Source organism: Enoplosus armatus, chromosome 2 (assembly GCF_043641665.1).
Source record: "Enoplosus armatus isolate fEnoArm2 chromosome 2, fEnoArm2.hap1, whole genome shotgun sequence".
NCBI lineage: Eukaryota > Metazoa > Chordata > Actinopteri > Centrarchiformes > Enoplosidae > Enoplosus > Enoplosus armatus.
Window position 1 is genome coordinate 11,440,186 of NC_092181.1, and position 24,889 is coordinate 11,465,074.

The 24,889-nt window shown below is 41.2% G+C and overlaps 2 protein-coding genes across 2 annotated transcripts; one reads left to right on the forward strand and one right to left on the reverse strand.

Annotated features, from left to right (window-relative positions):
- The first annotated feature begins 462 nt into the window (after positions 1-462).
- LOC139297515 (asialoglycoprotein receptor 1-like) lies at positions 463-24,867 on the forward strand. The gene is made up of 4 exons (XM_070920224.1): positions 463-532; positions 1,192-1,355; positions 1,452-1,558; positions 24,800-24,867. The coding sequence occupies exons 1-4, from the start codon at positions 466-468 to the stop codon at positions 24,825-24,827; spliced, it is 366 nt and encodes a 121-aa protein (XP_070776325.1). The 5' UTR covers positions 463-465; the 3' UTR covers positions 24,828-24,867.
- On the reverse strand, positions 6,265-24,068 carry LOC139302376 (CD209 antigen-like). The gene is made up of 10 exons (XM_070926059.1): positions 23,924-24,068; positions 23,061-23,162; positions 22,796-22,974; positions 12,921-13,038; positions 11,965-12,054; positions 11,446-11,514; positions 10,618-10,800; positions 9,478-9,620; positions 9,203-9,303; positions 6,265-6,418 (listed from the first exon to the last, which is right to left on the reverse strand). The coding sequence occupies exons 1-10, from the start codon at positions 24,066-24,068 to the stop codon at positions 6,265-6,267; spliced, it is 1,284 nt and encodes a 427-aa protein (XP_070782160.1).
- Positions 24,868-24,889: the final 22 nt, after the last annotated feature.

Below are 24,889 nucleotides of genomic sequence, written 5' to 3' on the forward strand. Positions count from 1 at the left end.
GAATAGATCTAGTCTCTTTATTCATGGTACGTCAACAATCTATTACAGCCTCATGTGGCTACCACTGTGGTTACAGACTTCTATTGTTGTCTTTGTGTGTTGATTATGCTGTGTATTATACAAGCCACTCTCAATGTTTCTCTACGCCTTACTCTCAAGTTTAAGTTGGCATTGTGAAACTTAAAATCTTTTTTGCTAAGACACTTACATAGACAACACCACAATATTGCAAATACACATGCTATGAGGAGTAATTTGACAAGTCGCTGTCAGACTTTTTTCACAAAAACCTGATAAATATTTTTGAAAAATGTTTAATTTTAAAAATTATTCAAAATGTAACTTTTTGTTTCTGTACTGTCAGTGTACAAAGAATCAACCCACTCGGACTGCGACGCAGACAGGCTCAACGTCTTGACCAGAGACAAAAAACAGCTTGAAAAGCGAAACGCTGAACTCAACAACATGATAAAGGTGGTGGAGGAGGAGAGGGACAGGCTGAAAATGAAGTTGAGCGGTGAGAAAAAATCAGGTCAGTCTGACCATAACTTTAGTTCCTCCTCATTTCTTCATTCTCTCTTTCATTATGATGTCTGTAGTCTACCCACTATGAGACAAATACCTGTACATTTATTGAGCATTTTTACAATATCTTAGTAGCACGGCCATTGTGCTGGCATTTTGCTGTGATGTCTTCATTTATTTCTGTCAGTTTGGTTCTGGTGACGTCTCGCGTTTAACCCTAAAACGCACCAACTCTTGTTCAGTAACGCTTTTTTAAAATAACCTATGCTACTTGGAATGGCAAATATGAAAGCTTTCAATGTATTGGCATTAGCGACACACAGGGACAGTTATTGTGGGGACAGTGTCTTTTCTGATACTAGCGCCAGGCGTCATGACAGTCAGGGTTTTTTATCTAAGAAATTACAAGTTATGTTTATAGTTATCATTCTAGATATGAATATGTGTTTGTAATTGATGACTGTGCAGTTGTAGTTATATGTTTAGAGTATGTTATGCAGGCGCTAATAACAATTACTGTTATGGTCACTGATACACAATACAATTTATATTTATTGTCTTTAAACTAAATTAGTCAATGTTGGAGTTATATTTGTACTATAGATCCACATCTAAATGCCTCAGAGTCTAATCTGTGATGTGTCGTTTGTTTATTTCATCCTCCAGAGATGAGTGGTTGTGCGTCCTCTCAGCAGTGTCCTGCAGGTTGGAGGGAGATCAACTCCAGATGTTACTTCCTCTCCACTGAGCAGAAAACGTGGGAGGACAGCAGAAAATACTGTCAGAGAAAAGATGCTGACCTGGTGGTGATCGACAGCGAACAGGAACAGGTACAGTGCAGTAAATCTGTGTTTGTGTCCGTATGCATGTGTGTATGTCATTCTCAGTGAAGTCATAATTACATTCTCCATAATCTCAATCAACAGAGGGCTCTGTACCGTCTGGATGGGAATATTGAACTTGTGTTCTGGATTGGTCTGCATGACACAGCTGGGACCTTCAAATGGGTGGATGGATCTGCGCTGACCAGACCGTAAGAAACGCCGTTAGAATGACCCTGAATGTTTCTGCTAGACAGGTTGAGTCAAATAAGATCTCGGTATCACAGAAAGAAATGCTGCGTACGCACTGCTAATTTCTAGAGATCTTCACAGGTCCAAAATTTTGGACTGGATTTGAAACCAGTTAAAAACCAACCTAAACCTAATGTGCATAAATACAGTTTTTTAAGACCTGATTCAAATGCTTTTCCCTAACTAAAACGGATCAAACAAAGAAATAGTGAAAAGTGTTGTCTTGCTCTCAACTCTTACCGGGAATTCTGACAAAGAAATCCATCTTCTTGGCAAAACTTTTACATGGAGGTTGTGTGTCTAATTCAAAAAAGAAAAATCCCCTTTCTTGCACCTTTTTACAAAAACTACTGACAGTGCTTTGCATTTAGCTTCGCAGGTATATGCTGCTTTGTGAAATGCACCTCTTCACTTTGTTTTCTGTGGTGTGATTTTATTTTAATGTGGCAAGGGAAATTCATGTCAGAATGAAAAACAATTCATTTAGTTATTAAAGACAAAAAGCTAAATAATTGTTCTTTTAACCCAGTAAATACAAACATAAACATATATACATATGTGTAACTATGTGTATTGTATTTCACTTTATTTCTTTGTTTGATTTGCTTTAATTTAGGCAGTTCAAATCTTCCATGACAGGGATCTGAATACAGTCAGCCCCATTGCACATTATCTTTTTGTCAGTGTTTTAGAAAAAGTGATAGAGACACAAGACCTGTGGCAATACAGCGGGACCTTACCCAGCCCAATCAGACTGAAGACAATTTGGACCCAGCCAGACTTGTGTCCAGGGACCGATCTTGGTTATTAAGAACTGAGTGGATCCATAAGGACTTCTGCTCGGCTCACACGAAATTATTAGGCTGCAGGTTTTATCCTTTGATTAGCAAAACACCTATTTCAGTTTTGGAAGGAGAAATATACACTATATTGCCAAAAGTATTCACTCACCCATCCAAATAATTGAAATCAGGTGTTCCAATCACTTCCATGGCCACAGGCGTATAAAATCATGCACCAAGGCATGCAGACTGTTTCTACAAACATTTGTGAAAGAATGGGTCGCTCTCAGGAGCTCAGTTAATTCCAGCGTGGTACTGTGATAGGATGCCACCTGTGCAACAAGTCCAGTCGTGAAATTTCCTTGCTCCTAAATATTCCACAGTCAACTGTCAGTGGTATTATAACAAAGTGGAAGCGATGGGGAATGACAGCAACTCAGCCACGAAGTGGTAGGCCACGTAAAATGACGGAGCGAGGTCAGCGGATGCTGAGGCGCATAGTGCGGAGAGGTCGCTAACTTTCTGCAGAGTCAATCGCTACAGACCTCCAAACTTAATGTGGCCTTCAGATTAGCTCAAGAACAGTGCGTAGAGAGCTTCATGGAATGGGTTTCCATGGCCGAGCAGCTGCATCCAAGCCATACATCACCAAGTGCAATGCAAAGCGTCGGATGCAGTGGTGTAAAGCACGCCACCACTGGACTCTAGAGCAGTGGAGACACGTTCTCTGGAGTGACGAATCGCGCTTCACCGTCTGGCGATCTGATGAACGAGTCTGAGTTTGGCGGTTGCCAGGAGAACGGTACTTGTCTGACTGCATTGTGCCAAGTGTAAAGTTTGGTGGAGGGGGGATTATGGTGTGGGGTTGTTTTCCAGGAGCTGGGCTTGGCCCCTTAGTTCCAGTGAAAAGAACTCTGAATGCTTCAGCATACCAAGAGATTTTGGACAATTCCATGCTCCCAACTTTGTGGGAACAGTTTGGGGATAGCTCCTTCCTGTTCCAACATGACTGTGCACCAGTGCACAAAGCAGGGTCCATAAAGACACGGATGAGAGAGTTTGGTGTGGATGAACTTGACTGGCCTGCACAGAGTCCTAACCTCAACCCGATAAAACACCTTTGGGATGAATTAGAGCGGAGACTGAGAGCCAGGCCTTCTCGTCCAACATCAGTGTGTCACCTCACAAATGCGCTTCTGGAAGAATGATCAAAAATTCCCATAAACACACTCCTAAACCTTGTGGAAAGCCTTCCCAGAAGAGTTGAAGCTGTTATAGCTGCAAAGGGTGGACCGACGTCATATTAAACCCTATGGATTAAGAATGGGATGTCACTTAAATTCATATGCGAGTCAAGGCAGTTGCCAATACTTTTGGCAATATAGTGTATGTGTATATTAAACTGCGTCCCTCTGGTCTCCATCACTGTACTGTACCTTAGATTTTGGCAGTCTGACCAGCCGGATCGTGGTGGTCCCAACAACATAGACAATTCATTTGATGTAATATGATCACGTTTTCAGCTACTTTGTGCAAGTATATGATACACATTTTGGCATACTTTGTGTTTTTGTTCAACTCAATTGTTGGAATTCCTAATGTTGTGGCCTTTATGTGTCAAAATGTAGTCTTAACAGCTAAGTGTATATTTCTAAATAGAATTTTGTTTTAGCAGTAAACATTTTCCCAGAGGCCCTCAACAGGTTAATCTGACCATGACTGCATGTGCTTTATGCAGATCTTATGAAGAAGACGAGGTCTATCTGTAAACTGTATATCTTAGAGAATGAAGTGGACATTCAGCCCAAGTCTTTACTTGTATTAAATACTTTTCAGTCAAGTCAAGGAAGGTCACTTTCCCTTCATCAATTACAGTCCCTATTTGGAGAAGCTGTACTCCAGCAGCAGTCCTCCATAACCTGAGCAAAACATGTCAGGGAGTTGAATAAAGAAAGTAAGTGGAGTAAAAAGTGGAGATGATCATGGATCTCCGTGAGAGAAGATGGATTATTTTAGTGGAAGAACCCTTTAATGATTTTTATATCTGCAGACCTGATGGCTCATTGTAAAGTGAGAGACTCAGGACTTTCTAATGAGCCAAAGGCCTTTTTCACAGCAGACATTTTGACTTGTTATAGTAGGAAAAAGCAGAGGTGTTACTCATAACATGAACGATGTCTCTGTTGTATTTCAGTGTCTCAGTAAGTCATGACAGTGTGACAGTGAGCCATCATTCATTTTAGTATTTACGCATTAACAGATGTTGTTCGTTATGCTCTGCAGCTCTTTTTCAGCATGTAAGTGGTTGAACTGTAGGGATCTGGGACAAAGTCTAGCATGAAGGAAATTGATAATGAAGTGATTGGATATGGAACAATTGTGTATTTGATCATATGCAATACTTTCTTGAGCAGAGTAATGGAAAGAATAGCATTTATTTAGCACTGAATTACGATATGAATAGCTGATGTACAAAAAAATCAACAGAAGAGAGTCCACATGCTCATATGTTTCCAATAGAACATAAAAATCAAAACATCTCTATGAAACAAAACTATGGTTATCTGTTAGCATAATGGAAATAAAAGGGACTGGAAGCAGTTAATCAATCAATCAAAAATATTTAACAAAATGTACATTTAAAATCTAAGTTTAGGAAACAATGTAACTCCAACTGGATGCACTTTAAATTAATTGATATACAGAAATAATCAAAATAGTAAACACTGCAATTCTGCAAACAGCAGTATATTCATTCTATCCTACTTTACATATAAATGTAACAAAAAAGCATTACGCAGTTGTTTCCTCAGCAGTTTTCAGTAGAACATGTATACATGAACTCATACGATATGTCCTATGAGCCAAATGTCTTTGAAAAGATGTTACTTCATCTCTTAGTACATCACTGGACTCACTCTTATCGCCAAATATGGACAAGTTTCTCTTTCTTAAACAATATTTATGGCTGCTTCATATTCATTTGCTTGTGGACAACATATTCCTTATAAATATTATGCCGTTCATACTGAGTTCAGACATCAGCTCTCCAGTCTATAGCAGACTTGTACATAGTAGAGGGACTTCTCACCTTCATTCTCACCTTTTAATGCAACATGTTATTGTTTCTTTTTGCTAGACTTTGGAGAAAGAAGTGCCTATTGCCTCCTCTGCCCACAACCTGCTAAACATTGTGCTGAAACACCTAGATTAAGTTCAGTTTTTAATGTTCAATGCCAATATGTTTTAAACTTGTTTATTTCTACAATATCCTCACATGGCAACTGCAGTATAGTTCAGTGCAGGTCAAAGTTAGGGAAAGAGGGTGGTTATAGCAAATAAGATGCACAGAGTTAATATTAGGAAACGAGGTTGGTGATACAGTTTGAAGTGAACATTGATTGAGGGCCTGTGATGGGACGTGACTCTGGTCACTGGCATGCCGGCCACACCCTCACTTTACACCTTGCTACATATATGGCCCGCTACTTTCTCCATTGGCACTAGATATTGCCATTGGATGTCAATTGTGAACTGCAGAATGGTCCAATATGAATGTAACCTCAGGGATGATGGACTGTGCATCCAAATATTCCTTTAATGCAGACGCAGCATGAGGTCTGTATGGTGCTTTGTAGGGCAGCTCATAGACTTGTGATGCAAAGGTTGTAGTGATGGTGAGGTCACAGGGTCAAATTTAGGTGAGTCTAAGGAAGTCCACAACTATGATGCATATCAATCTAAACATTCAAAGCAGTGATATGTATGTTAATGAGCCACTTCCCTTATACAGTAGCTTGCTTAGCATTATGTTAGTGCTTTCCTTGCAATTTTAGCTGAAACTGTGAAATGCAACATACAGTATCTCCTTGCCTTTTAAAGAGTCAGGATTTGGATGCTGATGTCTTCTCACAGATCCAGAATTTTTGGACGTAACACAATTCATCATTCCAGCTGTTTTTCAAATTAAAGGCCTTTATTTCTGCACAGTCTTCATCTCTTCTTGGAGCACCATTTGGCTCAGAAGGAGCCCAGTACCTGAAACCCCAAAACAAAAAAATAACTTTCTTTTTTGAACAACAGACACCAAGAAGCATTTTATAAACAGCAACACTCAGGCCATGGCCAAATTAAATTTCAACCCAACATCAACTCCTTAGAACAAGTGTTTTATTAAGTTACACCAGTTGATTTATTAATCTACATTGAAAATCTAAGGTCTAATCAGGTGTATTATCTGACTGAAAGCTAAAGTGAAACTAGTGAAACTATATAATCAAATGTTATTATAGCAGGATTAACCCCTTGAGCTGTATCATCCCATTTTCAATGTTCAGAGAGGTTGGTGGGTTAATAATACACAAACATTTAACTATTTTTATTAAAACACCATAATTATGGAATTATGGAAGGATAAATCACCACTAATTCCATCATAATGACATATGTAAATGCAAGAAATATGAAATAAACATTTCCCTTAAGAGAATTATTGTTGTGATTAAAAGAAAAAAAAAAATAATTTTCAAGGTTTAAAACATCAAGATATCATGTTGTAGCAAGATTGCTGAGCAGTACAGTTTTGCTGTATTAAGCTGGAAATGAGCCGTGGACATAACATGCACACATGGGCCGTTGACCTGCACTGTGTCTTGCGAGTCCTCCACATGTATGGAAGTGCAATACTAAATCACTAAAGAGTCAGAACTAAAAGTAAATTTTTTTCCCAACCTATTTGAACTCCTGGTGTAAAATTGAATGAAATGTCTTGGTGGTCCAGTACTGTGCTGAACTGGCTTTCATCTGTGCTTCACAAATATGCATAAATAGCATTAAAATCCCTGCAATAGTGACAACAGGACTGACTGTATCAGCACTAATGATTAGAACTATATGGTAAATATTCCCTGTCTGTGTATCTCATACATGTGTTTGTAGGATTGTGAACTATCACAGTCAATCACATCTGTCCAGTCAATAAAAACTTTAGGTTTCTTGCATAACCCTGGTTCTCAGAGTAGCATGAGTGAGGTGTCGCACTATGGGATGCGCCTCCCTGCGTATTCCTCAGAAGCATTTATCACATTTTGCCGATCATGAGTGGCTGGTGATCATGATGTCTGCGTCAGGTAGATACACCTACCCTTAAATAGCTTGCACTACAACGCAGCCCCATTCAAAATAAGCACTTCTTCTCGTTTCGCCCAAGCAAGAAGGGCTGTCTGGTGAGACATCTCACTCATGCTACTCTGAGACCAGGGTTATGCTAGTAACCTAAAGTTCTCATTCATAGCATTCATTTTGATGTTTCCCTATGGGATATGGAGACTCCCGTATAGCCAGACAAGCTTATCTCGAGCAACCACCAGCACTCAATCAGTGGCACTCTGTCCTAGCGGGGGTTAGCGGGATTTGTATAAACTAGAGCAATCGGCCCCACAATGCAGTGGGAGAGCCGTTGCTTTGTAATAGACTTGCCCATATGGGGATTAGCCCAGGATACAAAAAACTGGTCACTTTTCCGGAACACCTCATCCATATAGACGCACGGGGCGTGAAGTGGACACAGCATGTGCAACCACTGTTCTTCAGAGGAAGAACAAGGCGGTGAAGAGAATGCCATAAGGTCAATGGGAGAGCAACAGCCAACCACCTTGGGCACAAAGGTGGGATTAGGCCTCAGTGATGCAAACTGAGTGCATGAAGGATGCACAGAGAGCATGTGAATGTCACTGACTCATTTAGCAGGTGCCAAAGCCAGCAACAACACTGTCTTCAGAGACAGATGTTTCAAAAAGTTGACTTCCTCCAGTGGCTCAAATGGAGGACCAGAGAGCCCATCCAAAACTATTGCCAAGTCCCATGGGGGTGCCAGGAAACCGCGAGGAGCATGCGTGCCCCTTTCATAAAACGGCAGATCAAAGGATGTTGGCCAGCTGCTTTACCTTCAAACCCCACATGACATGCAGCAATAGCATTGGAGAAGGCTTTTTGTTTGTCAATCAAGTCCTGCAGGAATGACAAAATCACACCTACCGGACATTGAAAAGAGACGAGTCCCTCTTTGTGACACCACTCTTCAAACACCCTCCATTTACAGTCATAAAGGGACCAGGTGGACGATGCTCTAGTGCTCTGAATAGTGTTCAGTATACACATACCTACATACATCAGTATATACCACTATACATATTGCTCTCTTTTCTATCAGTGAGGGAATTTCTTCTTGTAGAACGTGAGCTGTATCGGGCTTTTGCTGCTGAAGGGCTTGGCAGCCTGAGTGGAGGGGATGAACATTTTGTCCTAATCCTCGTCTTCCTCTGACATGGAAGAGTTCCGAGGTGTCTTCATCGTCATTCTCCTCAAAACTCCAGTACATCTTCCATAAGCGGGGCCACCGCTGCTAGGTCCAGCTGTGAGCCCCAGCTAGCGCTAGCACATGGCCTGGCATCCGCATTAGCCCCCACCTGTCTCTGATGTTTCCGGCAGACAAGTAAGGGTCCTTTCCCCGACAAGCTAGCTTAGTATGCTAGCCGACTCTTCATGGTGAAGCAGGCACAGTGCCTGCATGAACCAGGGGCTTCAACCAGCCGGGCATGCTCCAGCCCGAGGCGAGGAAACTCTTTGTACTGTACTTTACCTCCCACTGAAGCAATTGACATGACAATTAAATATAATTGTCTAAATTGATGAGGTCGAGAGATCCTGACTCTTCATAAATGCTGGATCATAATACTCCCGTAATGCAGCTGATTAGAGTGAGTGACCAGAATTGTTAAGTGGCTATAGCATGACAATAGAAAAGTTAAGTAATGTGTGAACCTCGTGGTCAGCGGAGTCCCATCCACCCATTTCCATGTCCCCTCTGTCTCTCTGTCAGTCAGTCCGATCCACACGAGCCTCTGGAAACGTTTTGTGAATTCCTTGTTGACAGAGAAACAGTCGTCAACATCACTACAATATAAACATCTTCATGCGGTCCTCCACTTCTGTGACATTGTGTTCATTCACTTTTTCACTCTGTCTCTCACTACATTTCTCACACATAGATTCACATTCATACACACACACACACACACACAAATTCAGACACATACCTGTTCTTCTTCGCTGTCAATAATAATCAGGTCTGCACCCCTTTGCAGACAGTCATCTCTACTTTCTTGCCAGGATTTCATGATAGAAGAAATATAATAGGAACTACTGCTGAAATACACCCATTCCTGTTGGTCATTCTGATCTGTGTCAAATTGAAAAAACAAACAAAACCTTAATATCTCAGTAATTAAAAGTGAAGTTTGGACAAAACCTTGAAAAAATAATTGCTTTTGGTTGGTTTAGATTGAAACTCTGAACATTAGTGAATGTGAACTTAATGAATTACCAAATTAATTTCCATTAGGAGAACAAAGGGCAGAGATAATATAGAGGGCACCCGACAGGGTTTAAGTGTGTTATGGCAGAATCTACAATAGAGTTGCCCTGGAGCCGCTGGTTCCAGACTGTGGCATAATTAAATGAAGAACATATTTCAAAAGGACAACTATTTAGCTTTCTGTCTTTAATGGGTAACTCCACTAATTTCACACAACAAAGTCTGTTTACAGGTCTTTATGAAAATGTGAAAAAAGTTGTAGAAAGCATTTTGTGTTAAATTAAAAGGTGATGTGACTTGAGTCAGTGTTGGTTGAGGCTGTTAAATTAAAAGGTTAAATTGTTGCTTGTTTTTATTGTTAGGGTTGTTTTTGTATGGACCCCAGGAAGACTAGTGACCACTTTGTGGAAGCTAATGTTGATCCAAATAAATAATATAGAATAAAATGGCTTAAAGCCCCACTACTAACTGTTACACTATGTCTTTTTAAAGTATTTCATTACATCAGTCCTTTTGGCACTGACAAGGTTGGGAGCGTTCAGTGATATACTGTATATAGCATTCATAATTGTTCAACATTGCACTTGCGTCCTTCAGATCCAAGGAATTTTGCAATGAAGCCGAATTCAGACAGTCTCTAATCACAGAAACAGATTAGGTATCGCACAAAACCTCAAAGATTGAGGTGAGAAGACGGACTGAACCTTACATTTTAAATGAACATAGTTCCCCCCACCCAAAATTTAAATGGAGGAGCATTCGCTGTATGTTTCACCGAGATGTACAAAATTGGTGGAGCCCATGTAACATCCCAAGACCTAAAAAAATATAACTAAGCCAGGATTAAGAAACAAATAATTACCCCGAAGCTTTCTCTGAAGATCACTTCTCTCTTTTGTCAAGTTTTTAACTCTTCTTCTAAGCTGGTTTTTCTCTGTGGCCAGTTCATTGTAACAGGTCTGATACTGGTCTTTCTGTCTTGTCAGGTTGTTCTCCAACTGGTGTCTCTCACTGATGATATTGTTGTAACTGGTCTGTAACTGGTCTAGTAAACAAACAAATGCTGTTAACCAGTATCACATTACAGAACTGGGAGAGGCTGCTAATAGAAGAATGAAAAAAGGTAGGAAATATTTGTTTCCATATTTAAAATGCACTGACAAGATTTGCATGTATTCAACACTCAAATTTGCCCAATATTGCACTTATGGATCATTGATTATTGGAAGGAATAGTTTCATCCTCGTACAAAACAAAAGGCCAAGGAGGCATATGAAGTCTACGTAAATCATGTGACAACTCTGTCTCTACATGGCTCTACATGGTGGTAGCCCACTCTGGCAATAATTATTGCTGGTTGACGTAAAATGCATCACTACTGGTGCACCAGCGAGGTAATGTCGCCACAGACACAAGATTTAAAAACACTGTATACTGTGAAATATAGAGAGATTTACTTGTCGGTGATAGGTTTAATCAGCATTGTGTGTGTAGTCTTTTGGTAACGGCTTTAATGTAACAGACCTTTATATATATTTATATGTAAAAATCCTTTATGTACTTTATTATTGATTTCATCATCATACTTACCATAACATCATTTTTATTATAAAAAAAACCCATCCAAGCTGGAAAACCAATCTAGCACACATTGTCTACAATACTAAACAATCATCACCATCATACTTACCAAAGTTATTCAGCTTCCTCTTCAAGTCATCTCTCTCCTCAGTCAGGTTTTTGCAGCTGGCTTCAGTATCTGCAACAGAACACTTATAACATAATTATTCACTTAAAAAACAAACAAACATCCAAGCTGACTTTCTGGAAAATCAATCTAGTACACATTATCTGCAATACTAAACAGGAAAGAGTATCATAAACCGCTTTGTAAGGATATTACTGCTTCTGAAATAAACTAGAGGCTGAGAATGTAAATACAGAATTTCAATCCAGCATAGTTATGTTAACCACAAAAAGTGACCCACTCGGTAGGGCTGGGCAGTAAATTCAACATTGAGCAAAACTGACATTATGAATCTCTCACAACACAATTTAAGTCACATATTGAATATGTGGGGTCGAGCGATAGACTATCCACCCAGAGAACCTGGTTTACACATGTAACCTTCTGTTACCACTTGTACATTCCAGTGTTACAGAAATTAGGTCCTAATTAGTAACAGGGACACAAATTAAGATGACTCACCAAGAGCAAGACGCAGGGAAATGTTGAGAGTAGCCTGTAAGATACATAGGAGTCCAAAGCTCACAACAACCAGTCTGTACAGTTTTATTCCTGTGTGGAACCCACAGAAACACACACGCACACAATCAGATCAAACTTGTCAAGTCAAGTTACGTTGACTTACATTAATTCCCTGGAGATGTGCCATAACCATAACCTTACTCTAAGAATCACCCATTTACTTCTAGATCAATGCAGACCACGTTACTAATGTTGCTGCTATATTAGTATTACTTCAAGTCTCTAAACATCTGATTAACATAGCATGCATTAATGTGTGAAATTATGAGCAAACTGACACACACACATATATTGGGAAATGTATTTTGTTTTCCTCTACCACAGAAAGAAAAATTAAAACCATTAAAATGTACAAAGTTTTGCACAGGTCTGGTGATACATACTTGGATATGAAGAAACCTGACCAAAAAGTGGCACCGAAGAAGGGTTTTTTAAAGACTTAAAAAAAACGTAGTGGTTTGAACTGCAAGTCTAAAAGTTGCTGAGGATGTAGGCAAGCCATAGGTACATGTATACTATTGAAAATGAGCCACCTTTGTTGACTTTAACAAGGGGTTGGAAGTAAACAGCACACTCATATGACAATAAAGTAAAACAAATAAAACAAGAAGGGAGCACAAGATGCAAGAATGCTTGACTGGTCAATGCAAAAGACAAGATTTTTGAATAAAATGACATAAAAAATATTTGTACACCTGCACTTAACATTAAGAAGTTGATTTTTTGCTTTGCTTTCTTTGAATTTCATTCTCATGTTCAAATGTATACTTGGCATGGCCTTAAAGTTTACAATTTAATTAATTTAATATGAAATTAATCTTATCTTAATATTGTTATCCATGTTATTTTCTAAAACCAAACCTCAAAATTGTTCAATTGTTGGATTTCTGTCTCACCAGGCACTGCCGCAGTCAGTTTACTGTCTTCACCAGAGCAGCTCTGTAATGCAACATTCCTGGCATGGAAGTTTTCATATGCCATTGAGACCTCAGAGTCCTCCTCATGGAAAACCATCTCCATATTTTAGCCACTGGAGAGTGACAAAGGTGTTGGTCAATGTGTTTTCTTGAAATGGCACTGTTCTATGATCTTATTCTTCTTTTATGCTTTTCTCTGCATACACAGTAACTCTCTCCCTCTCTCTCTCTATCTTCTTCCTCATTCTATCGTTGAATAATCTTGTACAGTTTTGTGTCACGACGGCTGCCTCAGTTATTTTTATTTTGCCCATTCTGCCTCTCTGTCTCTCCCTTCAGCCACATTCCCACTTTTGCCATTCTCCATCCATCCACCAGCTACCCTCAGACTATCCTGCCTGTCCCAGTCACTCCAATCATTCAGCATTCTGTATATCAACCAATAATTGGCCTTTTCTTAAAATCTTCATTCAAATACAGTACTACAGTATAATGTCATGTTGTGTTACTTATTTGTGCATCAAAATTAACAAATGTGGGTGTGGTATTTATGCTGTACCATGTCGCCACTTCCTTCAGCAGTGTGTAATCTGATTTCTAAAGATAAGTGTCAAGAGCTTCCTCTAATCCTCTTCCTCTTTATCAAATTGTAATGCTTGGTTTCAAACCTTGGCACCTCCCCGACTTTCTCGGTCGACTATAACAGCCTGTGGACTGATTTCTATGTAAAGGACTCGGGACGGTTTTCCAAAGGAGGTGACGTTATGCGCGCTCCCATGTGCTTAGCCTCTCTTCAGCTCCATGTTCAGCTCAGTCCGCTACCGTCATCAAACTACCGGCACCCACCAAAACACAGAGCCCAACACAAAGTTCACCTAACTTGCTTGCTAAGGGGGACAAGTTGCTAGCTAGCTAATGTAGCAAAATGCTGTCTTGAGTGGATAGCAGCTAATTCATCCAGACTCCCAGGGCTAATCTGGTTTATAACTTGGCTCGATTGCCGTTTGCAAATCACTTCATCAGTAGTATCATTGGCAGCTACTGGATGGATTGCCATGACATTTTGCAGACATTCATGGTCCCCAGAGGATGAATTATAATAATTTTGGTGATCTCCTGAATTTTCATCTAGTGCCATCATGAGGTCAAAGTTTCAGTTTGTCTAAGACTTACGTATGTGTTCTGTACACACGACAGCTATTGCAAGTCTGTCCGTCCTTGAGTAAAATTTGTGATTTGTTATATTGGGCTATATGAATAAAATTGACTTGATTTGACATCAACATGCTGAAGCACTTTGAGATGCTTTCTCCTATTCCATGTTAGTCATTTAGAAAACAAGATTCATATAAAAATAAAATGGCTAAAAGTGTAAAACCCCAAGTGTTAGACACCATGAACAACATACTAATGATGTTGTTTTTAAGGTGTTTTTAATTATTGTGGCTAATTAGGACTCTGCTGAGGCAGATGTTGATCTGAGTTGAGCTTTCTGGGAATTACGTGATGTCACCAAACTCTATGTACTAATAAGAATGATAAAGAAAATGTTTTCTTGAAAACTTGTCAAAAAAGACTAATACCAGACAGGTCCATTCACCATATTCTCACATCATTTCCACCATTGTCGATTGAATTCTATAATTCTTGTTTGTATAATTATTCCCTGTCTTGTTTTGTATATTTGCCTTGTTCTAAATTTAAAATGTATATTCACATCATGTTGTACTGCTGTGCTCCAGGTTGAAAGTCATATAATTCTAGGGAATCATTAGCATTTCACTGCTTTCCCACTGATCAGCAACTGAAAAGAAAACGGATAGTGAAACTTCGGAGGGACATTGGGCCATATTTCAAGGTAAAACAACATATTTGATAACCCATTAGCTACTATTTGACAACATCCAAAGTTAGCATTCAACCACTTCCTAGCTAACGTTAACATTACCATTTGATTCCCTGCATTTACACGATATACATACACATATATTTTTTGGCCTGATGGTGGTGCTAAAGGGGAAGTTGGGAGGAAGTGTTTTCACCAGCAACATTATGATTTGTCCTCTGGGGACCACGAGTAGTACATTTGATAAATATATGTTCCAAACTACTTGGTAATGCACCAAATAGTTGGTCACGCTGAAGTTTGGACCTGATGATGGTGCTAGATGGAAGACCAAAGGGTCATCAAAATCTTAGATCAAAATAAAGAATTATTCTCTGAGCACCATGAATATGAAACGTCATGGCAGTCTGGTTGTTGAGAAACGTTTCCCATATACAACTGTGATATCAGCTGGGCTTACACAGTGCTTAAGTGTTTAATTAACATCAGGGGTGAACATTTAAATCCTAGTCAACTCAAGATTTGAAGCTTTCTCTGAAAATCATTTCTCTCTTTGGGTATGTCTTCATCCAGGTTGTTATAACTGGTCTGTAAATGGTCTAGTTCTTTTGTCTGCTTGTTGTAACTGTTGTTACAACAAGAAGATCCAAGATGGCGCCGCGGATGGCTGCCTCGGTCTGTTGGAGCGCATTGTTTTGCCTTGTTTTAGTGTTTTTTGTTTTGGTTCACGGAGCTCTTTCACCAGAGAAGAGCTCATGAACATCAGGGGAACATCTCCAGTGGATTTGTTTCCCGAATTTCTGGCACCTTTAACTGTTTTATGGGACATTCTGGTCAAAGGTGCTCTCACCTTTGCAGCTCAACGCCGACGTAGAGGGAAACGTGCCGGTGCGCTCGTGCGTCTTCGCCGGCGAGGACAACGCACACCGCTGCCCGGAATATTTCTCTCTAACGTGCGCTCACTGGGGAATAAGATGGACGAACTCCAGCTGCTGATGAGGAGAAACAAGGACTTTTATTCATCTGCTGTTTTGTGCTTCACGGAGACATGGCTGGGGGAAAGAACTCCCGACGCGGCGCTGCAGCTGGACGGATTCCAGCTACTCCGAGCGGACCGCGACGCGCACCTCTCCGGCAAAACAAAGGGTGGAGGTATTTGTTTCTACATCAACAGCAGCTGGTGTAACGACGTGACAGTGATCCGACGGCATTGCTCTCCTTCCCTGGAAACCTTTTTCATAAACTGTAAACCTTACTACTCCCCCCGTGAGTTCGCTTCATTCATTCTGGTCGGTGTTTACATTCCACCGGAGGCCAACGTGCAGGACGCACAGCGCGCACTCGCCGACCAGATACTGGAAACGGAGCAGACCAACCCGGACTCCTTAGTTATTGTCCTCGGTGACTTTAACAAAGGTAATCTCAGACACGAACTCCCAAAATACAAACAGTTTATTAAATGCCCCACCAGGGAGGGGAACACTCTGGATCACTGTTACACCACAGTCAGTAACGCTTTTCACGCCGTCACCCGCGCTGCACTGGGACACTCTGACCACGACATGGTCCACCTGATTCCCACATACAGGCAGAAATTAAAACTTTCTAAGCCTGTTGTGAGAACTTCGAAGAAGTGGACTAGTGAAGCTGCAGAGGACCTGAAGGCGTGTTTGGACTGTACTGACTGGGATGTTTTCAGGACTGCTACCAACAGTCTGGATGAGTACACAGAGGCTGTGACTTCATATATCAGCTTCTGTGAGGACTGCTGCGTACCAACTCGGACCAGGGTGAGTTATAACAACGACAAACCCTGGTTCACAGCAAGACTGCGACAGCTGAGGTTGGAAAAGGAAGAGGCGTTTAAGAGTGGCAACAGAGCGGAGTTTAAGGAAGCCAAGTACAAGTTTAGCAAGGCGGTGAGGGAAGCTAAACGACTGTACTCAGAGAGACTACAAAACCAGTTCTCCTCCAACGACTCTGCTTCTGTGTGGAGGGGGCTCAGGCAGATCACCAACTACAAGCCAAGAGCCCCCAACTCTGCTAACGACCGACGCCTCGCCAACAGCCTCAACGACTTCTACTGTCGCTTTGAAAGACAATGGGACAGTCCTAACACCATCCCCCACACCATCACCCACCAGCTCCAGCCCAACAGCCCCAACCCCCTCATCACACCTGGGGCTGAACTCTCACACCTCCTACCACCACAGCTGCCCCCCACAGCGCCCCCCACTCCTCCAGCATCAACACCTCTGTTTGTCCTTGAAAGAGATGTGAACAGGCTCTTCAAGAGACAAAACCCGCGTAAAGCTGCTGGACCAGACTCCATCTCCCCATCCTGCCTGAAGCGCTGCGCCGATCAGCTGTCTCCGGTGTTCACGGACATCTTCAACACCTCACTGGAGACATGCCACGTGCCAGCCTGCTTCAAGGCCTCCACCATCATCCCCGTCCCCAAAAAACCAGGGCCCACTGGATTAAATGACTACAGACCCGTCGCCCTGACCTCTGTGGTCATGAAATCATTTGAACGCCTGGTTTTGTCCCACCTCAAATCCATCACAGACTCTCTGCTGGACCCCCTGCAGTTCGCCTACAGAGCCAACAGGTCTGTAGACGACGCCGTCAACCTGGCTCTACACTACATCCTCCAGCACCTGGACTCCGCAGGATCCTATGCCAGGATCCTGTTTGTGGACTTCAGCTCTGCCTTCAACACGATCGTCCCGGCTCTTCTTCAGGACAAGCTCTCCCAGCTCAACGTGCCTGACCCCACCTGCAGGTGGATCACAGATTTCCTGTCTGACAGGAAGCAGCACGTGAAGCTGGGGAAACACGTCTCTGACTCGCGGACGATCAGCACCGGCTCCCCTCAAGGCTGCGTTCTTTCTCCTCTACTCTTCTCCCTCTACACCAACAGCTGCACCTCCAGTCACCAGTCTGTCAAGCTCCTGAAGTTCGCGGACGACACCACCCTCATCGGACTCATCTCTGGAGAGGATGAGTCTGCCTACAGGTGGGAGATTGACCATCTGGTGACCTGGTGCAACAGCAACAACCTGGAGCTTAACGCTTCAAAGACAGTGGAGATGGTTGTTGACTTCAGGAAGAGCGCAGCCCCACCCGCCCCCATCACCCTGTGTGACTCTGCAGTGGACACTGTGGAGTCCTTCCGTTTCCTGGGCTCCATCATCAGCCAGGACCTCCGGTGGGAGCTGAACATCAGCTCCGTCATCAAGAAAGCCCAACAGAGGATGTACTTCCTGAGGCAGCTGAGGAAGTTTAACCTGCCACAAACAATGCTGGTTCACTTCTACACTGCCATCATAGAGTCCATCCTCACCTCCTCCATCACCGTCTGGTACGCTGCTGCCTCCACCAAGGACAGACGCAGACTGCAGCGTATCATCCGCTCTGCAGAGAGGGTGATCGGCTGCAACCTTCCATCTCTTCAGGACCTGTACTCCTCCAGGACCCTGAGGAGAGCAGGGAAGATCGCTGCCGACCCCTCCCACCCCGGACACCATCTGTTCGACCCCCTCCCCTCTGGCAGGAGGCTGCGGTCCATCAGGACCAAAACCTCCCGCCACAAAAACAGTTTCTTCCCCTCTGCAGTCAACCTGACAAACTCTCACTGACCCCCCCCCAGAACACAAACACAAGCTATACGTTATATTAACGTACATCACCCCTGTCCCCACTGCGTTACATTAACGCACCCACCCCCTACTGGACACTTTATCTGGACACTTTACTTTATTCTGGTCACTGCACTGTTGTTATTTATCTTATCTTATTTTTTTTTTATTTTTATTTTTATTCTTATTCTTATTTTAGCTTTTATATTCTACTTATTTGTTATCAAAACAATAGCACCTTCAGACCACAGCAAATTCCTTGTAATGTATGTTACTTGGCAATAAACAGTTTCTGATTCTGATTCTGATTCTGTGTAACAGGACTATCTCCGTTTTCCACTCAAAGTTTCCTTTGGTGATATGCCTGTACATTGAAAGAGCTGCACAGAGTAAAAACTATTACTTGTCTTGCCATTTGTAAAGGAGGCAACAACATCTAGACCCAATTTAATGACCAGGTGTGTGACTGTGGTTGTGAGTTGACTGAAATCAACTGAGCACAGTTCATTAAAGAACTTGACACATACTGTAACTAACATGTAATGGCTGTGCTGACATTTATTCAGGCAATGTGGGTTTCTTCTGGTTTCTTAAGATAAACCATCAATGACAGGAAACCAGACTCTAACCCCACTTGTTTCTTCCTCTTTCTTGTGTTTGTGTGTGCCTGTGTGTAAAGAATATTCACATATTTGCCTGCAGTCCTATTACAGTTTTGTGTACACCTTTTTGCATGTGTTCATTACCTGAGAGTGCAGGTCCAGTTGTTTTTGATTTGGTTGATTGTGGATCTCGTGTTTATTTGCATAAATATTTACAAAAACTTTAAACCATGCTTTTCCTCTTGCTGTGATCACATTCCTCTTTATTGGAATAGATATCAGACAGTTGATCCATTACGTTTATCAGTAGTTCAGTCAGGTCTTGTGATGCCCAATGTCTTCAGAGTGTGTTCCTTAAAATGATTAATTATTGTTCTGAACTGAGCTCAAACTAAGTAACAAACATAGTCAAACAGATGGCAGCACACTATGGTGGAAACTGAGGGCTGGTGGGATGAATGATTTTAGGTGACCACTGTTTGGTCTAAACTGCAGCTGCATGTTGGTGCACTTAAACCATAATTTCTCAGAATGAGTAAACAAGAACAGATATACCGATGGTGGTAAGATAGATAGAAATCAGTAAAAAGTTTAAAACAAAGCTTATATTATTATGAAACAGCTTGTGTTTTCAGTTATGGATTGGGAAACATGCAAAATTTACATTGACATTTCTTCTAATTCAACCCCCAGTACAGTATGAATGTTAATATACAGTATCCCAAATGTATGTGGTCCAAAAAAGTATGGATTGAGCCTTTAAACATGATATTGTGGCCAAATAGTCAAGAGTGGTTCACAGTGTCTTTCGCAAAGCTGATCCTCATGAACTGAACACTTTGTATAAAGAGAATAATAAACACACCCACAAATGTCTGAGTCACATACAGCCACATACAGTACAGTACAAGCAATCAATGCCAAGGAGGTTATGTATTTGGTTCTGTTTGTTTGTCTGTTGTTTACCAGGATATCTGGAAAAACTACTAAACAGACTTCAATGACATTTAGTGGAAAGTAGTTTTTATACATACAAGTACTATATATGTGTGTGGACCCTTTTTTTTATGACCTACTTACACTTTGTTATAAGCCAAAGGCCTTTTTGCAGGTGTTACTAATAACGATAATGAACGATAATGAAATATGCTCTTGCAGGTGACGTGTGTCCCAGAATATCATAGGCAGCACAAGAGCACAGAAAACCCCTTCACAGATATTAGCATTAACATAATGAAATCCCTGCTGTTTGCCGGCAAACAACGCCCAAACGGGTTTTCTGCCATTTTAAATGTGTAAAATTATGTGAATATGTGATCTTTGAAATCATTCTAATGGCATAAGTTTTTGTTGGTCAACATTGTTGCACTCTGTGTTGCTTTAAGCCTAGTCCATGTTAGTTGACCAACGGCAGGCTGAATTTGGGAAACTAAGTGTAACTATCACAAAAAATTAATTTATATTCTTAAAATATAGCTTTAAAATCTAATAAAAATTTGGAAAACTAATAATACATATCAGTCTAAACATTCAAAGCAGTGACCCAAGCTGGATATTTACATCTACGTATGTTGATGAGACACTTTCCTTATACAGCAGCTTGCTTAGCATTATGTTAGTGCTGTCTTGGCAATTTTAGCTGAAACTGCGAAATGCAACATACAGTATCTCCTTATCTTTTAAATCACTGTCCTGTGGGTTTGGATGCTGAATTATAAAGCTTCTGTCTTCTCACAGATCCAGAATCTTTGAAGGTAACACGATTCATCATTCCAGCTGTTTCCCAAATTATGGGTCTTTATTTCTGCAGTCTTCATCTCTTTTTGGAACACCATTTGGCTCAAAAGGGGCCCAGAAGCTGAAACCCCAAAACAAACAATTAACACACACCAAGAAGCATTTCATAGACAGCAACACAAATTATGTTTCAACCCAACATCAATTCAAAGTGATTCAAACTATCACAGTCAGTAACAACTGTCCAGTCAATAAAAACACAGAAGCTGCAGGACAGAGAAAACTCCTTGTACTCTTTGCACTGTACTCATGCTTTGCCTCCCACTGAGGCTCCACACAGCGTCCACCAAATGTTGCTGAGTGAGGAAGCAATTGGCTTGACAATTAAATATTTATTTTTTAAATATTTCAGTTGTCTAAATTGATGAGGCCGAGGTATCCTGACTCCTAGTCTCTACTATAGGTCAAGCTTCATAAGATCATAATTCTCCCATAATGCATCACAGTTGGAAAGTGGCTGGTCATAGTGCACCATGGTGAGAGAAAAGTTAAGTAATGTGTGAACCTTGTGGTCAGCGGAGTCCCGTCCACCCATTTCCATGTTCCCTCTGTCTCTCTGTCAGTCAGTCCGATCCACACGAGCCTCTGGAAACGGTTTGTGAATTCCTTGTTGACAGAGAAACAGTTGTCAACATCACTACAATATAAACATTGTGTTCATTCACTTTTTCACTGCTTCTCTCACTTCATCTCTCACACATAGATTTACATGCAGGCGGCATGGTGGCACAGTGGTTAGCACTGTCGCACGGGAGGTGAAGCTGGTTAGAGCGGGCTGGGGGTTCAATCCCCGGCTGCCCCCGCCATGTCGAAGTGTCCTTGAGCAAGACACTGAACCCTAAGTTGCTCCCGATGGAGACCAGCACCTTGCACCTTGCTCAGTCGCCATTGGTGTGTGAATGTGTGAATGTGTGAGTGAATGGGTGAATGAGACTTAGTTGTAAAGCACTTTGGGAACCGTGAAGGTTGAAAGGCGCTATATAAGTGAGATCATTTACCATTTACATGCATGCATACACACACACACATATAGACACATACCTGTTCTTCTTTGCTGTTAATAATCACCAGGTCTGCACCTCTTTGCAGACAGTCGTCTCTACTTTCTTGCCAGGACTTCTCCCGTGAAGAAATGTAATAGAAACTACCACTGAAATACACCCATACTCGTTGGTCATTCTGATCTGTGCCAAATGTGAAATTGTAAAATAGATTAAAATAATCTTAACATTTCAGTAATTAAGTTTGGTTGGTTTGAATTTATACTCTAGTCTACTACCAGTAATCTACCACCAGCCACAGCCACCACTGCCATGGAGCAAATTCAAAATGCTTCATTATTGAATTTGTGAACACTGTAATCTTTAGCTTTTTAATTTAATCCTAAACTCAATGATTGGATGTTTCTTGCTGAAATACACCTTGTTTTTGTGTGGACCGCACAAGACCAGGGACCACTTTGTGGAAGCTAATGGAGAGCTTAAAGCCCCACCTCTAACTGTTATGTTACGTCTTTTTTTAAAGTATATCACTACATCAGTCCTTTTGGCACTGACATGGTCAGTCAGTTCATGTGATATACTGTATATAGCATTCATAATTGTCCAACATTGCACTTCGGATCCAAGGAATTTTGTAATGAAGCCGAATTCACACTGTCGTCAAGCACAGAAACACTCAAAGGTTAGGGACCGTACGAAAGTTATTGGGATGAGAAGACGAACTAAACCTAACAGCGAGGCCCTCCCCAGAGTTGTTAATATTCTCTTCAGACCCACACCTTGAATGAGAAAACAACTTAAACACCCTCTTCCTAATACAGTATCTCATAATTGTAGTGCTGAGTGTGAAGTGTTGAATTTAAATATAACTTTGAATGATTACGTTTGGCCAGCCAGAATTAAGAAATACATAATTACCTTGAAGCTTTCTCTGCAGATCATTTCTCTCTTTGGTCATGTCCTAAACTCCTTTTTTGAACTGGTCTCGTTCTTCAGCCAGATTGTTGGAACTGGTCTGCAAATGGTCTCTTTCTTTACTCAGGCTGTTGTAACTGGTCTGTAAATGGTCTAATTCTTTGGTCAGGTTGTTGTAACTGTTGTGGAACAGGATCTTCTCCATTTTCCACTCAGAGTAGCGTTTGGTGTCTGTTTGGCACATAAACAAACAAACAAATACTGTTAACCAGCATCACCTGCTTAGTGCTCTGTGAGCATGCTAACAAAGTACTCACACAGAAAAACCAGAGTTATGAGTCCAGTCAGAAGGAGGAGACACAGCAGACCCAGAAACACTGCTGCAGCTCTGCAGGAACTCTTGTTTACATCTCCAGCACCTGAAGGTAGAAGTCAGTGTTTGTCATGTGTTTGTTCCTCAATGTGAAATCAAGTCAGATCTTCACTCATTTTTTATTAATGTTTTAGCCACACTAGAGGCTTTAGGGACAGTAGCATTGGTCTTTCCCCCAGATGATTCCAACAATAGCTCAACAATAACGGCTGTTTGATGGATTGCCATAACATTTACTACATTTTACATTTATTACAGACAGTCAATCCTAATTACTTTTTTGATTCACTGACCAGTGCCACCATCAGGTCAAGCCAAGTTTGTCTGGTACTTTTGGTTGATGAACAAACCTGCAAAATGAATGACATCCCCGTCAGCCTCAGCTGTACTTTGTGTTTAATGCTAATTAGGACGGGAATAGTTTACTGGGACACTTAATGGAATTGAGCCATTGTTAATGTTATTAGTTCCACCTGTGCTTTTCCAGCTCTGACAAGTCAAAATGTCTGCTGTGAAAAAGGTATATAGTGACTATATTTTGTTCTTCATGGTGGTTTTTGTTGATGTGTAATCCCTCAAGTTTAACAAGCGTTATTTAATGGGGTAAATGGAGGGGTAGATTAACAAGTTAACATCTTGTTTATCAGTACCAAGCAGTCTTCCCCTTTACTCTCTACATTATTGTTCTTGATATAAGTCTTTGTTTTAGAAAATAAAGTCTTTCCTGTGTTTGTGTGGGCCTGTGTTTAAATAATGTAGTCAAGATTGTATCACAGTTATGTGTACCTGTTTGCATGTGTTCATTACCTGAGAGTGCAGGTCCAGTGCTGTTTGGCTCCAGAGTGTCGATCTTGTCATAAATACTTTCTGTACTTTTTATCTCTCTTGTCCACTTGCTGTGATTACCAGGTGGCCCCTCTACATTGACATAGATATCCATCAGTTGATCCATGATGTTCAGCCGTATACTGCCCGTACAGTTTGGTCACAATGTGTTCAGAGTGAAATGACAAATTATCGTCCTGAACTGAGCTCCAATGAAGTAGCAAACATAGTCAAACAGGTGGCAGCACACACATGTAACTCTCTATTCGACAGGAAACTGAGGGCTGGTGGGATGAATTATTTTAGGTGACCACTTTTACCTGTTTGACCTAAACGTTGCAGCTGCATGAAGGTGCTTTCCATTTTGTTAAGAGCTGTGTGGTAAAATCTCACACGTAAACCATCACTGCTCAGAATGAGTAAAGCAGTACACAAATACCTGTGGTGATGGTGGTAGAATAACAAGGCTAGATAGATAGATAGATAGATAGACACATTTAATTTGAGGAAGTCGAGTATTGTCTTCTAAAAGAGTATGACCGCATATCTGTTTCTGTTGTACCAGTACTGCACAGATTATTTTTAGATGTATTTCAGATGTACTGAAAGACAAGAGAAAAGTATGGATGGTTGTATTACTCATGGACAGATGGTGACTTTAAAAATCCACTACCACAAGTTTAAGTGTTTGGATTTAGAGTAAATAAGAGGATAAATCTGGTGAATCTGGTGGATTTTAGTTAATAGATGAAAGAAAGAGATTGATGATGGGGCGTTATGGTGGCTCAGTGCTTTGCATTGTCATCTCTTCCAGGTTTACTGCAGTTGGTGACCTATAATTACTTCCCTATTTCTTAGGGCTGCAGTATGGGGATATAAATGCTAACATAGCATGGGACCGGTCCAAGCAGAACAGAGAACAGCGGAGTTGAATTAAGTTGAAAACAG

Bases quoted from the DNA above. Each gene is read 5' to 3' on its own strand.
- LOC139297515 (XM_070920224.1), top strand. From the start codon at position 466: ATGATAAAGGTGGTGGAGGAGGAGAGGGACAGGCTGAAAATGAAGTTG. The intron at 533-1,191 runs GTCAGTCTGACC...TTCATCCTCCAG, and splicing joins GAGCGGTGAGAAAAAATCAG to AGATGAGTGGTTGTGCGTCC. The intron at 1,356-1,451 runs GTACAGTGCAGT...CTCAATCAACAG, and splicing joins TCGACAGCGAACAGGAACAG to AGGGCTCTGTACCGTCTGGA.
- LOC139302376 (XM_070926059.1), bottom strand. From the start codon at position 24,068: ATGGATCAACTGATGGATATCTATGTCAATGTAGAGGGGCCACCTGGT. The intron at 23,163-23,923 runs GTAATGAACACA...TTCTACCTTCAG, and splicing joins CACTGGACCTGCACTCTCAG to GTGCTGGAGATGTAAACAAG. The intron at 9,304-9,477 runs GTATGTGTCTGA...TCTGTCAACAAG, and splicing joins TTGACAGCGAAGAAGAACAG to GAATTCACAAAACGTTTCCA.